The sequence below is a fragment of the Haliotis rufescens genome, unplaced genomic scaffold (genome assembly GCF_023055435.1).
Source record: "Haliotis rufescens isolate VD_foot unplaced genomic scaffold, xgHalRufe1.0.p SCAF_11, whole genome shotgun sequence".
NCBI lineage: Eukaryota > Metazoa > Mollusca > Gastropoda > Lepetellida > Haliotidae > Haliotis > Haliotis rufescens.
Window position 1 is genome coordinate 14,094,688 of NW_025963791.1, and position 15,670 is coordinate 14,110,357.

Consider the following 15,670-nt stretch of genomic DNA (forward strand, 5'->3'; position numbering starts at 1 on the left):
TCTTGTATCCCTTGCCATACTATTGCTGGAATATCACTAAAAGTGGCGTAAAATCACACTCACAAATAGATACAAATATATTGTTTCTCAAACCGATGTTCGTGAGACTTTGAGAATAGCCAGTGCCAGCAATTTATTTCTATCCTGTAGACACATTGTCACAAGAGGATGCTGATGAGGAATTCTACATCGACTGGAATCGGGGGAAGCCAAAGATAGTGTCAAGGCCATATGACATGGAGCAGTGCGGTATCAAGGTTTGGTTACACTGTGCTGTAGTTTTCATAAATAGACTGCTCTCAGTGTTTGTATGTTATGATGTATTATTTGTAGGGTTTTGAGTGATATATTTTGTCATGGAGTATCTTGATAGTAATGGCGCGAATGCGGCAAAACTATACATAATATTAAACATTAAACCCGGAGACGTCCTGCCATCATCAAAGGGAATACCAGAGGTTCAGTTAACAGGAAATATTTAAACATATAATATTTAAAACAGATATGTGACCTCACCAAACTATACTGGCCTTACAGGAAGGTTTTCACAATTCACTGTAACGACTGTGAATTGTTACATCCCTCATTATTTATACAGGCAATCAACATACCAGCATATGTTGCTATGAGGACAGGAATATTGGGAATTTTTCAAAAATTGAATGGATATGGCAGGATAGTATTGTGTGTTTGTTGTTTAATGCTGCACTGCAATGTTCCAGTTGTATGACGACGGTCTGTAAATATTCAAGTCTTTACTAGACATTCCAGTGATTGATATAATGAGCATTTGGATATGGTGACATGCAATCCACCAAGACCCCGAGTCTGACCACCGCATCTTTTTAGTCGTCTCCTATGACCAGCATAGGTGCAGGGGACCTATATTCTTTCCCGTAATCCCCACTGGTTCCCAGGATAGAACTGCTGCAGAAAATGTCAAACGTGTATAATGAGTATTTTACCCTACAGCCAGGCAGTTCCCAAGATACACAAAATGTACCACAGTCTTCAAATGGGGCCTCTCCACCTTCCTCGTCAGACTCCATCCCTGTCAACAACCATGTTGTGCCGGACCTAGATGGTAAGTATAACATCTATTGCAATACCGTCAGTGTTCGAAACGTTAACATAAATCTGCTTCTTTGAGTACTTTAATTGAGGAAGTGACATTTTTTTGTGGACTACCATATTACCATATAAGGTAGATGGCAGCTTTGTAACATAACACTTTTGCAGACTAGTGAATCTAAAAATCAATTCTAACCCTAACAGTCAATCCTGATGTTAATACTGTTTAGCTTCCCATTACCGGAGGTACAGAGGTTGTTTCACACCATGATGGGACCCAGATTTGTGGCATTTACCGTATTCGACGTAATTAACGCCCAGGGCGCTCTCAAAATTAGAAATAGGGGGCTCTGTTCAGAATTTTATTTTGGTGGAAAAAACAGTAGAAAGATCAATTTCGTGGTTTATGCTGACAGCCTGAAATGTTGCCAAATCTTGGTAGCTAGAAATATAACAACAAATAACTTTCAGGACACACTGATTTTAGTTGGTGAGGAACAGTGCCTTGATGCTGTTTTAGTATCAAATCAAATTATTGGCTTATCTGACTGAAAGTCAAGTACACTACATCACAGCCTGCATAGACGTCGGTAAAAATCGTCTCTTCAGAAACCATTGGACTCTAGAAGCTGAAACTTCATATGCTTGTTCCTAGCAATGATGACACCTGAATTTGTTCAAAAGTGTTCAAATGGCAGATACATGTAGATTGAAAAAAACGTATATTTTCAAAACTTATCCTATCTCACAAAATGCATTTCGACCTTCTTCTCCAATCCTTGTGTGGAAAGGATCCTAAAAAACTATATATGGCTATCGCTTGGCCATTTTGACTCAAAATATAATGAAATTTGGAACGTGTAGTTACTAATTGGTCTCTACATAATGCTCTGTTTTCCTGATCGTGTAAATTTTTACCTTGTTTTAACCTTTGTGTTTTAACTATCCTCCTAAATCCTTGCAAAATGCACTTTTTGCTCTGTGAACATCTCTTTAATTGCCAGCCTTTTGCATGTTTCTTCTATTGATGACATCATATATTGTTCAAGTCTATATAATTTAGTGTTTGTTATTAGTCTTCAGTTTTTATGCAGAAAATATTTGAATATGATGAATACTAAAAGCAACTTTTGATTGGCTGTCTTTGGAGGAATTGAGAGGAGGAGTTAGCTGATACAACACAGTCTGGTGTGAGGTTGAGTTTACCAAAGTGTGTTTTCTATTGTTAACAGGTGATTTAAGGAAGGCTGTCTTATATACAAGATTGGAGGCCTCAGCTGATACAACAACCCAGGCTAGTGTGATGCTCATGCCACCATTAACTTCTCAACAGAGGAGAAAGCCTATTATAACTCACCCATCTACAGATGGGAAACAGGTGGAAGTGTATGACACATACCTGGAATCTTCCGGTGGGACTGAGACAGGTGTCAAGTGGACTGGCGATGAACCACAATGTGGTGCTGGCTCTACTGCTACAGTAGGCAATGATCAGCTGCATGGGCGATTAAGTAGACATCTGGGTCAAGCACAGGTTCAGTTTTGCAGAGAAAGATTCAAGAGACCTAACGATGTGGGGGAATCTCAACCAAAGAAGAGTAATGAGTTTGAAAAGAGGATTGTAGTGAGTACATGTCCCACCATGCATGACCCAGAGGCATCATCACATATGTTGAGGAAACCCACTATGGACTCGGACTTGTATGGGCCAAGCGGTCATGTTCAAAGTGACCAGTCTATGGGTGGGGTGTCAAGGTACCAGGGGTCAGCTGGTTGGCAGCAGGGACACAATCGGATGGAGGAGGAGGGGGAGTTGTTTTGTGGGAGTGACCGGTCAGGGGCTGGGGGTGGGGGATATAGGTATAGGGGGTCAGCTGGTTGGCAGCAGAGACAGCAGGGCCAAACTCGGGGAGAAGAGGAGGATGTTGAGATGAAGACATCCCGGTGGGGGAGATACCTCAGTACGGATGATGGAGGATTCAGGACCAAGTCCCAAATACAGATACACGAAACTCGAAATATAGGATGTTTTGGTGATCCTTCAGAAAGTAGATTGCAAATTAATGATAGAGGTATTATGTCACGTGAGAGAAACCAATCCAATGATTTGCCCTTGTACCAGGTCCTTGATGCTGGCTGTGATAATTTCTTTGGGAGAGTGTTCAACCATGACTCTAAATCTGTGACACTGCAGTCAGACAATTCCTCATGTGATGCTGTTAAAGAAACTGGTGGAAGTGATACTTGGACTACAGGCCAGTTAGTGGATGAATTTGACGATAGTTTTGAAGAGGACTGTTTGCAGGAAGACAATGCTATGCTGTCAAAGGAAGATCTATATAAACCAAAATATGTAACACAGAAAAAACATGTCCAACATTCGCCACATACAGGTTCCGAATATATTAGAAACACAGATTCGTCATTATCACCAGATTTGTTCATAACCCAAGAACAAGGTAGGAATTCTGTGTGTACCAAATTCACCAGCCCAAGGTTTACGTGTGGCGACTCAGTAGGGAGTTCTAGTGTGCTGTCCAGCAGGAAGGTCGGACTCGGCAAATTCAGGAATCCGGTGATGATGTCTTTCTCCAGCAGCACCCTGAAGGGAACACAGGTTGGTGGAGTTCTTCGTGTCCAGAGTTGTAGTGTATGTTTGTTCATTCGTTTGTTGTTTAATGATGCACTAAGCAATATTCCAGCAATATGACATTGGCCTGTATATAATTGAGTCTGGACCAGACAATTCAGTGATTAATGTTGTGAGCAATGATCTACAGTGTCAGGGTACGAGAACACGCTATGAACCAATTTACTGAGCCTGACCTCTGGCCTCTATTGACCCACGACCTGCATAGGTTGCTGACGACCTGCATAGGTTGCTGACGACCTATTCTAACCAGGAATGCCCACTGGGTATAATGTATGAGCAAGCATAACGCTGTCCTACCCAGAGTTCCTTTCAGTCAACCTAGTACCTCTGCCTTAGGCCAGAGAGATTTGTTACATCTTACTCAGTTCATTCCATGAATTACATATGTCACCTATTTCATTTTTGAAAAGTCTACACATTTAGATAAACATGTGTCATGAAACTTTCATTGAGAAAATATCATAAAATATGAAAGACTTTCCATTTGTGTCATGTGGTGTATTTAGCCTGTGTTTACAATTTTTTGTGCAGCCATAATGCAGACATGCGAACCATTTTGATTTTGGCAGAATTATTACATTATTTTGTGCCAAGTTTCACCAATGTTATAATGTTTAACAATTTTCACAAGAAATTATCAGTGATTTTGACTTGACATTGACTTGACTATATGTCACAGTGGTCACTGTAGGAAGCATGTTGGCTCCTACAGGACAGTATGTTTATTGGACTGTGGAAGTCAGTTACATCATACTTTGTCCAAAAATGATTTTATCTTCCTGTAGTAAGTGAATTGTCAGGCCTTGTCACCTAGTTTTAGCTTTACTCAAATTCAGAGCTTTTGGGGGTTCGGGTGATGAAAAAAGAGTATGGTCAATTACACTAATAATGCTACTGATGATTACTATTTTTTTGCATCTATGTACTTTTTCTCTGTACAAATGTTGTACATTAGTTTATTGAATAGAAATGACTGAAAATTGATTTGTAAAGTTCAGCTGATGACAGTGCCAGGCTATATGTTGCTTAACGCCACACTCAGCAGTATTCCAGCTATATGACGGCGGTCTGTAAATAATCAAGTCTGGACAAGACAATCCAGCGTTTGACATCATGAGCATCGATCCACACAACTGGGATACGATGACATGCATTAACCAAGTCAGCGAGCCTGACCACCCAATCCCATTAGTCGACTCTTACGACAAGCATAGTCACTTTTTATGGCAAGCATTGGTTGCTGAGGACCTATTCTACCCTGGATCTTCCTGGGTCGGAAGGCTATATGTAATGACAGTTTTGTGTCTACTGGGGGTCTGCTGATGAATTGCATTCACTGGCTGTATCTATTCCTGTCAATAATCTCCAGTGGAGATCCCAGGACAGGATGGGATGCCAGCACCCATGCTGTGGGAAACCAACACAGGATCAGTGGTAACAATGTGTGACCTGATTGATTGTGTATCCACTTACCCTCACATCATGGACTGTTGTTACACAATCAACCACTGGTCAGTCTTGCTACCTTCATATTGCTGTAATATTGCTTATGTTCTTAGGCCAGACTTTTTTTTTCACACTTTATGAATCCACTGTCTCCCAAAAATTTAAAGTGAAAATAAAATATTTCGTTGAACAGAAATAATTGAAATGTTTGGAAATATAATCAATCATTTAAATAATGACTACTGCAGTACTGATATAAGGAAGAGAATTTATGGATGTCAACTTCTTTATATATGTACCTGTAAGGACAACAAAAGTAATAAGAAAACAAAGGTGGAAAGTAAAGTACTATTACTAAGTACAGTACTGATATATTTTGAAAATTACTAATTGTAGACCCTGATTGTCCCAGATATTCTATATTGCCTCAGTTTTAACGATGTTCTGACAAGTTGTGATCTATGTCAAGGGCTTTCTGCTACCCTGTGCGGAAGCCCACTTTATGTACTTATTTGTATAACAAATAAAAGGAAAAAAAGGGTATATGCTCCGAAATGTTGTTTTCCTCACAATAAAGATGTTGACATCCATAAAAAAAACTAAAATAATAAAAATTTAATAAATATATTGCCTCAATTTGAGGTTGGCATCTCCACCTTTCACTCTCCATGCTCACTTACTCTGTTGTGTAGAGGAGCCTGTGTGGCGAGCTTCAGTTCCCTAGCCAGTCCGAGGTGGAGGCCAATGTGACCCCCGCCCGCCAGGTGGTCATCCCAGCCAGCTTCCAGAACCTCCAGGCGTACAAGCAGGTCATCACAGCTGCCCTCAGAGGTACCCAGCATGCCTGTCCTTCTAGTGACACATACATGAGCAGCAGTTGTCTAATGCACTGCTATTTACTGTGCAGAGTTGAGTCCCTCCAGAAACATATAATCATGGTTTTGAACCCCAGTTTGCTCTTATTATGTTTTGGGTTTGTCATCACTATGTCTGTGCTCGTGGTTTTCACCGGAGTGGTAAACATATAAGACTTGCATCAAGGCTGGTATGATGCTAGCACGACTAGATACCAAAATAATGTTCAAAGTGATGAGACCGCCTCCGTGGTCTAGTGGAGAGCGGAAGGTCCAGGGTTCAATCCCCAGCCGTGTCATACCAAAAGACGTTAAAAGATGGTACTTGTTGTTACCCTGTCAGGCGCTCGGCTTTAAGGGGTTAAAACAAGGACTGGTCTGCTAGGAGAATACTGTGTTTGAGTGGGGTATTCATGTTAAACTGAGGCATGGTATCTCAGTGTGCTAGCACAATAATCGGCATCAGCCTGGACTAGTACAAGCAGCCACACACAAACTTGCATACACGTCGCTATATAAGTGCAATAATCTTGGATGCGACTTTAAACCCCATTTCACCTCACCTCAAAGTGTTGATGTTGGCGATTTAATGAGAGATTCCAGAGGACCCAATGTCGCACTCAGGGCATGCCTAGAAACATTGCAATGAAATAGCCAAAAAGGATTTAATTTGCAAATTTATGCCAAAGAATATTAACCATAAAGGGTTATGATTAAGAAGGGACGTAAAGTAATTACACAAGAGTAATGGGCGTATGGTGGAATAGGGCCTTGGAAGTTTAGCTGAGGGAATTACCTGGAATTGTTTTTATGTCAAGGTAGTAATGTTGGGAGTTAAGAAGGAGCATAATTAGATCTAGTCTGTCTTACAGACCCTGATACAAATATATCAGTCCATGCAAGTCTATAATGTTTGGCAAGTCCAGATTACTGCAATGAAAATGAAGAGAGTCTCTGGGCTTCTCTTTATTAATCATATAGTTTAACAACTTTTTTTTCTTCTGTACAATATTTTCATTTCAGAAACTAGATGTTAGTCTAATTTAGATCCATCCATTGCATTTGGATTATATGAGGTAACTGCCAGGGTGGCAGTAGTTGGATGATTTAGTGAGGAGTTGCTGAACTGTAGTAATGTTTGTGCCTCTCTCACTTAACAGGTGTTTGTGTATTTTGTAGCGTTTACATTGAAATATATGTGGGTGATATTCTCCACAGTGGGGCAGTGGACTGTACAATGTTTATTAATTTTGTGCTTGTGGTTGTTAAAGTTAGTGTGCCCCATGTGGAGTCTAGTTAGAGCCCTGTCAGTTTAGTTTGTTGTGATGGTGTGTTGTGACTTTTTGTTTAAGGTCCTTTGCAACTGTTGAGTCTTGGAATTTAGATGCCCATTTAGCTTTTAGTTGCTCAGGAAATCTCTATGAAAATTCTGGTACGTGGTGATGCAATTTGTTCTTCCAAACTGCCAATGCACTTAAAAACATATTACCTGTGCATGACCTCAAAAGTGTGATTTCAAAATCATTTCTGTCAGACAATAAACTTGTATTGATCAGTAATGATTTGAAATAATTTGAAATATGCTGAGAAGGATTTTTGTTGCTGTACAGAGTTAAAATCTTAACATAAGTCTACACTCCGAACCAAGTAAAACCCAAGGATAAGTGTTACTACCCTGTAGACTACCACTTTACCCTTGTGTATATGGCATGTGTTGTGTAACGCCGCATTCAGCAAGATTCCAGCTATTTGACAGCTGTCTGAAAATAATTGAATCTGAACCAGACAATCAAGTGATTGACATCATGAGCATTGATCTACGCAAATGGGATCCGATGACATCCAATCAACGAAATCACTGAACCCGACCATCCGATCCATTTAGTCGCCTCTTGATACTAGCACAAAACGATCTTAGTGCTAAGATGATCGTAACTCCCATATTTTAACATAGGCTTACAATAGTCATAGCGCTAAGATTGCTTTGTGCAAGTGGACCCTGTATTCTTACTCGGAATCCCCACAGATTGAGGTAGATAGACGCTCTGTAGCTGAGCTTTTTTGCAGACTAGTGGAAATAATAATTATTTTCAAACACATCTCTGTGATATCATTTCATTGACAAAGAATAATTGTCCATGGTGGCTGAAACTATGAAATTAACTCAAATATTTCTTTGGGGAAGTCTTTTTGCAATTCACATCCATCAAAAATCATTGATAACGTACAGCTCTTGGGTAAAGTGTGTCATTATAGGTAAATAATCATTTTATCTTGTTTGCAGAACACTTAAATATCATGTTGTTTGAGCTGTCGAAGATTTATCACAGTGCTCTGGGCAGAGTGGACATAACCCAGTACTCCGGAGATGGTAAGATGGACGCTGGCGCTACTGCCACACTCAACTGATTAATGGCTTTCTCGAGGGTTTTGTATAGATTTTATGTTCAGTTTCACTTTGATTTGAATGATGATGTAGCAACCTTTTCTTTGTGTAGATGTTTGATGTATTACTCAACTTGGCCAGATTCATCACTCATTCCAATATGTTGAGGGTAAAACATACACACAAAAGAATTTTGTTAAAATAAATTGCTTGTTTTTCCTGGCCTGTCTAGCTCTTATTATTTTTATATTTTATGCAACTATGCAGCTTTGTCAACTTTTTTATCCTTGAGTTTCTGAGGGCATGGCCAAAAGAGGTCACATGGTACATTAGAATCAAGTGTTAATCTCTCACTCTCTCTCTCTCTCTCTCTCTCTCTCTCTCTCTCTCTCTCTCTCTCTCTCTCTCACTCACTCACTCACTCACTCACTCACTCACTCACTCACTCACTCACTCACTCACTCACTCACTCACTTCCCCCCCACACACCCCACCCCACACCCCTTTAGAAGAATGTGGTGTAGAACAGGAAGAAGAAAAAACCCTGGTCACCTTGCTATATATAAAATCTGGATTCAAGAAGAACCATTTTAAAAATATTTTTATGGGTGGCCCAAAGACAGACATATGTATTTATAGGGATGTACACCCTTGGGTGGCCTTATCTAGCATGTCTAGAGTGTTGCATTCATTCCAGAACATCTTCCTCTTCTTCCTGAGAAACCTATGTTAGCCTAACTTGTCCAGCGCTAAGTGTTCAGAGATGAGAGATCCTTCAGTGCAGCATGAGGAAAACATAATCTGTATGTGTGTGTGTAGGCGGAAGCTGTAAGCTGCCTGGCAAGTCCACTGCCATCTCCAATCCTCCATGTAAGTGTGGCATCCCCTCCAAGCTGGTGCAGGTCCGGAAGGAGGGACCCAACAAGGGATGCTTCTTCTATGCCTGTGAGGCACCTCGGAACCAGCAGTGTAAGGTAAGGTAAACACTAAATGAGCATGGTTCCAGAAAAATGGTGGGGAACACTAGAAATTCATTTCACACATTGTATCGCTCATTGTAATGCAAAAAAAATATCAGTCAACTAAAGGAAAGCACCAAATCTGATGTCCCCAAAACATGAAATTCACCATCAGTCGATTTCTACTGTTTAAGCACAAATGTAATTCCAACACATACTTTGAATATGGTAGTAATCTAAAAAACACAAATGTGCATTTTATTATGTGTTTATAGCCTATAATTGTACATAGAATTGTTTTAAAATGCCTCCTGACAATGACTGACAATAACAATGTTTTTCTATTGATATTATCTTCTGTGGTGACGCGGTCAAATCAGCTTTTTCAATCAGAGGTGGTTATTGTGAGTTGAAAGCTTTGATTAATCAATCTGAATCGAGTATTCCCCAAAATTTATCGTAAATTAACTGTTAGAGCTGAGTCTAGTCCCCCTTTAAGAAAAAGGTACCTTTCGCTTCTCATATAACACTGTCTACCACTGTGTTAGGCTTGTTCAGCTGAGAGTCACACTGGTAATGACAGTTCTGCATAATCCCAGGGAGGTTGGGTCCCTCACATTGCAATTTTGTGACCGAGAGTAAATTGGGTGATGACAATGGATGCTGCATATGGACAGTGTTTGAAATTAAGGAGGGTCTGGGGGTCCTTGAAGTTTGCTCCTGTGTTCAGTTATCTTTTGATATTTATTGGGCCATGACAAGGAAAGTCAGATAAGACCATCTTACCCAAACTAACTATTTTTTATTACTGATTGTTTTTCAGTCAAGATTAGTTTACAGCTCACCATGAAGTAGCAGAAATAATGCTGACTCACTCCACCCAATAACCATCACCTCTTCTCATCCACCCACTGACTCACACATACCCATCCACCCACTGACTCATGTAGACCCATACAAGCACTGACTCACGTAGATCCATCCACATACACACACACTGACTCACACATAACCATCCTCCCACACACTGACTCCACATAACCATCCTCCCACACACTGACTCACACATAACCATCCTCCCACACACTGACTCACACATACCCATCCACCCACTTACTGACTCACACATACCCATCCACCCACCCACTGACTCACACATACCCATCCACCCACACACTGACTCACACATACCCATCCACCCACACACTGACTCACACATACCCATCCACCCACACACTGACTCACACATAACCATCCTCCTACACACTGACTCACACATAACCATCCTCCCACACACTGACTCACACATACCCATCCACCCACTTACTGACTCACACATACCCATCCACCCACCCACTGACTCACACATACCCATCCACCCACCCACTGACTCATGTAGACCCATCCACCCACTCACTGACTCACACATACCCATCCACCCACACACTGACTCACACATACCTATCCACCCACTCACTGACTCACATAGACCCATCCACCCACTCACTGCCTCACACATACCAATCCACCCACTCACTGACTCACACATACCTATCCACCCACTCACTGACTCACACATACCTATCCACCCACTCACTGACTCACACATACCTATCCACCCACTGACTCACGTAGACCCATCCACCCACTCACTGCCTCACGTAGACCCATCCACCCACTCACTGCCTCACACATACCAATCCACCCACTCACTGACTCACACATACCCATCCACACACACTGACTCACACATACCCATCCACCCACACGCTGAATCACACATACCCATCCATCCACCCACTGACTCACATAGACCCATCCACACACACACCAGGGTATGAAACTCCCCAAAATTTCAGCCAGACCACAGGACTGGCTAGCTGAAATACTTGCCAGCCCTGACCAAAACCTGCCTGCCCACTATAATCATATGTTTCTCAGGATAAGCTAACGGGGTTTCTTTTTGGTTACATTTTATCATTCATCTTTATATGTGAATTAATGCTTATCATCGGGAAATATTTAGAATATTTTCACATATCAAATATAACCCGACCGTCGGGCAGGGGGATTTGAAAATCTGGCAGCCCGAGTTGAAATCAACCCGTCTCGGACGGTCGGGCAGGTATTTCGAACACTGCACACACTGACTCACACATACCCATCCACCCGCACACTGACTCACACATACCCATCCACCCACACACTGACTCACACATACCCATCCACCCACCCACTGACTCATGTAGACCCATCCACCCACTCACTGACTCACACATACCCATCCACCCACACACTGACTCACACATACCTATCCACCCACTCACTGCCTCACATAGACCCATCCACCCACTCACTGCCTCACACATACCAATCCACCCACTCACTGACTCACACATACCTATCCACCCACTCACTGACTCACACATACCTATCCACCCACTCACTGACTCACACATACCCATCCACCCACTGACTCACGTAGACCCATCCACCCACTCACTGCCTCACGTAGACCCATCCACCCACTCACTGCCTCACACATACCAATCCACCCACTCACTGACTCACACATACCCATCCACACACACTGACTCACACATACCCATCCACCCACACACTGAATCACACATACCCATCCATCCACCCACTGACTCAAATAGACCCATCCACACACACACCAGGGTATGAAACTCCCCAAAATTTCAGCCAGACCACAGGACTGGCTAGCTGAAATACTTGCCAGCCCTGACCAAAACCTGCCTGCCCACTATAATCATATGTTTCTCAGGATAAGCTAACGGGGTTTCTTTTTGGTTACATTTTATCATTCATCTTTATATGTGAATTAATGCTTATCATCGGGAAATATTTAGAATATTTTCACATATCAAATATAACCCGACCGTCGGGCAGGGGGATTTGAAAATCTGGCAGCCCGAGTTGAAATCAACCCGTCTCGGACGGTCGGGCAGGTATTTCGAACACTGCACACACTGACTCAAACATACCCATCCACCCGCACACTGACTCACACATACCCATCCACCCACACACTGACTCACACATACCCATCCATCCACCCACTGACTCACGTAGACCCATCCACACACACACTGACTCACACATACCCATCCACCCACACACTGACTCACGTAGACCCATCCACACACACACTGACTCACACATACCCATCCACACACACACTGACTCACACATACCCATCCACACACACACTGACTCACACATACCCATCCACCCACTGACTGTTTGACTCTGTCCTCAGTTCTTCCAGTGGATGGACCAGCCCAGCAGCACAGGGAGTAAGACCGCAACTGCTGCGGGCGTGACCCGAGCCACCCTTGGTAGCGCTGACAGCATCATGGCCTACATCCGCGGCAACTCCGTCACCTTCTACTGTCAGTGTCTGTATCTGCACAAGCATAGGGACAGCTACAACAAACACAGAAAGGGCATCCCTGTAAGTTTGTTTGTTTTGTTTGTTGCTGCACTCAGCAATATATGACATCTGCCTCATTGGACCAGAAAACCAGTGGTATTATGAGCAATGGTTTGTTGTTTAACGCCGCACTCAGAAATTGTCCCGCTATATGATGACAGTCTGTAAATAATCGAATCTGGACCAGACAATCCAGTAGTTGATATCATGAGCATCGGATCCACGCAACTGGGATGCGTTGACATGCTTCACACCACAGCAAGCCTGACCACGATCCTGTTAGTCGCCTCTTACCACAAGCAAGGGTTGCTGAAGACCTATTCTAAGCTGGATCTTCACAGGTATTATGAGCAATAGAGATGCATGGTATTACTTCTATACCATGATTTGTAATACTTATGAAGACATACTACAATACTTAAGAAAATACCGAATATAATGTGTTCTTAAAAATTATGCATATTTTCATCTTTTGGACAAAGTTTACATAAGTGACAATTTGAAATGAGACTATGAAATTCATACATTAGCGCTTGATTCCTGTGATAAAAAAGCCAAAACTAGTCATGACGAGCTTCCTGTATATAATATGTCTAGTACACATGCATTGTGACCATATTAATATCCAACAAAATGGCGGACAAAGTTGTCAAAAATGTGTGGAGAAAGTCTATTGTATGGGTCCATTTTTATTCATTATAAACCTATTGCAAATTTTGCCTAAACTGTTGAACTGGAGGTTTGTTATATTTAAGAAATAACCTCTTTTTGTGAGTTTACTATGATGTAAATCTCAGGAAAGTCTTACTTTTCAAAAGTAAGACCTAAAATCCTGCACTAGGTGGTTATACCTTTGGAAAGTTAAACCTAGCATGAAGATGTAACTTCCAGGGATTGTTTAAAACCTACACAGACAAGTTTCCATATATTTTTTTCAATTGAGACTTCATTGGAAATTCAGTACAAGAGTGTAGTTCTTGTTTATCAAGTGTATTGTATCCTTATTCTGTTATTATAAATATCCAGGATCCAGCTGTGATTGCATTGTTTTGAGCCCTATTTGAATGGCATGATGCTAAATTTAGATGACCAATCAGATTACACTCTCACATTTCTTTTATTGGCGAGAGAACGTCCGTGCTAAGTTAGCCGTGAGAGAGATGGAGATGGGGATGCCATTTCCAAAAGGAAGCTGTGGTAGCCAATGGGTGCAGGGTATTTATCATAAAAAACAGGATTATGATACAATGGAGGATGGTAGATTTAGTTTTTTTAACTCATCAGTTGATGAAAATATGAATTTTGATAACTAGTAAAGATATAATTTATCAAATGTTTCTCTCATAAATAAGGTTTGATACCAAGAGATTGAAAAAGATGGACTTGTCACCCTACTTGTCCCTCGTCATTAATGGGATTAAGCAAGGTCTGGTAGTCAGTATAATGGTTCTGAGTTGGGTATCCTTGTAATCTGCGGCATGGTATCTCAGAGGGCTAGCACTATGAAACCGGTAAAAGTCTGGACTACTACAAGCAGCTACACACACATGTGCAAGCATGTCACTAATTAGGTGCAATAACCTTGAACGTAACATTAAACCCAATTTGACCTCACCTCTCTGAAACAAGACGACTGAAAGCTGTTAATGAAAGGGAGATAACTGTTATCTACTGATGTAGGAGCAGACGGGCAGCAGTAAAATGACCAATGACCCAAATTGAACTCTCAGTCATCAGTGTTACATCCAACCTATAAATCACACCAATTCTATTATGGTATAGATCCTAAAACCTTTGTTTCATCTCATCATAGGTGTCCTTAGAGAGATTTGAATCAGTCTGGATTGTCAACATCAGTTTAGAACTTGGCAATTATCACATATGTATCCTAATACAGAGCTCCAGATAAGCTGCGTATCTGCGTAAAATACGCATCAGAAATGCAGAAATACGCAGTAAAATCAAATCCAAGCGTATCAAATACACAACGAACATTACAGACACGCTACAAAAATAAAACTTGTGCGTATCATCAAAATATTGTGAAGTAACCCTGCGTATTCATTTAGCAAATCAGCAACTTATTTTGAAATTATAAACGGGCATTCCGTCAACCTTGCCAAACTCCACGATGACAGTTACATCATGATCATTTGCCATCACACTTTCTTGTGGAAGTATCGTGGTATTTTTGAGTCCTATAAAGCTCTCGAACCCACACGACACCAGTTTGCAGGGACTAGATGAATAGTGTTTTTAGATATTTAACTTAAATACCCACATGTGTAAAAACTAGTGGGTAACAGAAATTTGAATACCCATATAGAATTACTGATACCCAATGATTTTAAAATGCATGGGTAAAACACCCACAACACCAAAAGCTTATCTGGAGCTCTGCTAATACACAACACATTGCTGTCATTGGTTTTACCCAATCTAGCTGACACACAGTGCTGCAACTGACATACTGCTGTAAGCGGGGTTGTAACCGCCCCTACTGACTCCATGCTTGGTTCCAGGCGTGGGTGAGACAGAGACAGGAGGAGAGCAGGAAGAAGAGTACGTACATCAGGCTCAGCAAGAAGGATGCATCGTCCTACTATGCTAAAGGTGTGTGCATCATAGTTGTTTGTCATTCATAGCTGTTGCTTCAAAGCAACCATCTGTGACTCTTCAATACACCCAAGATTAAGATGATGTATGGCATGTAACTGGTTGCTTGGCAACTGCCTAGAATGTCCATTCAATATCTAACCTTTGATTCAGTGTTTTACATTTACCCTGGCCCCCACGGGGATTCTTGGGTAGAATCAATATGGCTGTCTGTCCCAATTATTT

The 15,670-nt window shown here is 41.5% G+C and overlaps 1 protein-coding gene across 1 annotated transcript in view; it reads left to right on the forward strand.

The window, feature by feature from the left end:
- The window catches only part of LOC124110655, a 51,531-nt gene that overhangs the window by 17,313 nt on the left and 18,548 nt on the right, over positions 1 to 15,670 (forward strand). Inside the window, exons 7-14 of the mRNA XM_048392873.1 lie at positions 151 to 257; positions 973 to 1,084; positions 2,304 to 3,688; positions 5,863 to 6,001; positions 8,309 to 8,395; positions 9,230 to 9,384; positions 12,656 to 12,850; positions 15,352 to 15,442. Of these exons, the coding sequence (XP_048248830.1) occupies positions 151 to 257; positions 973 to 1,084; positions 2,304 to 3,688; positions 5,863 to 6,001; positions 8,309 to 8,395; positions 9,230 to 9,384; positions 12,656 to 12,850; positions 15,352 to 15,442 (2,271 nt within the window). The remainder of the gene's footprint in view (positions 1 to 150; positions 258 to 972; positions 1,085 to 2,303; positions 3,689 to 5,862; positions 6,002 to 8,308; positions 8,396 to 9,229; positions 9,385 to 12,655; positions 12,851 to 15,351; positions 15,443 to 15,670) is intronic.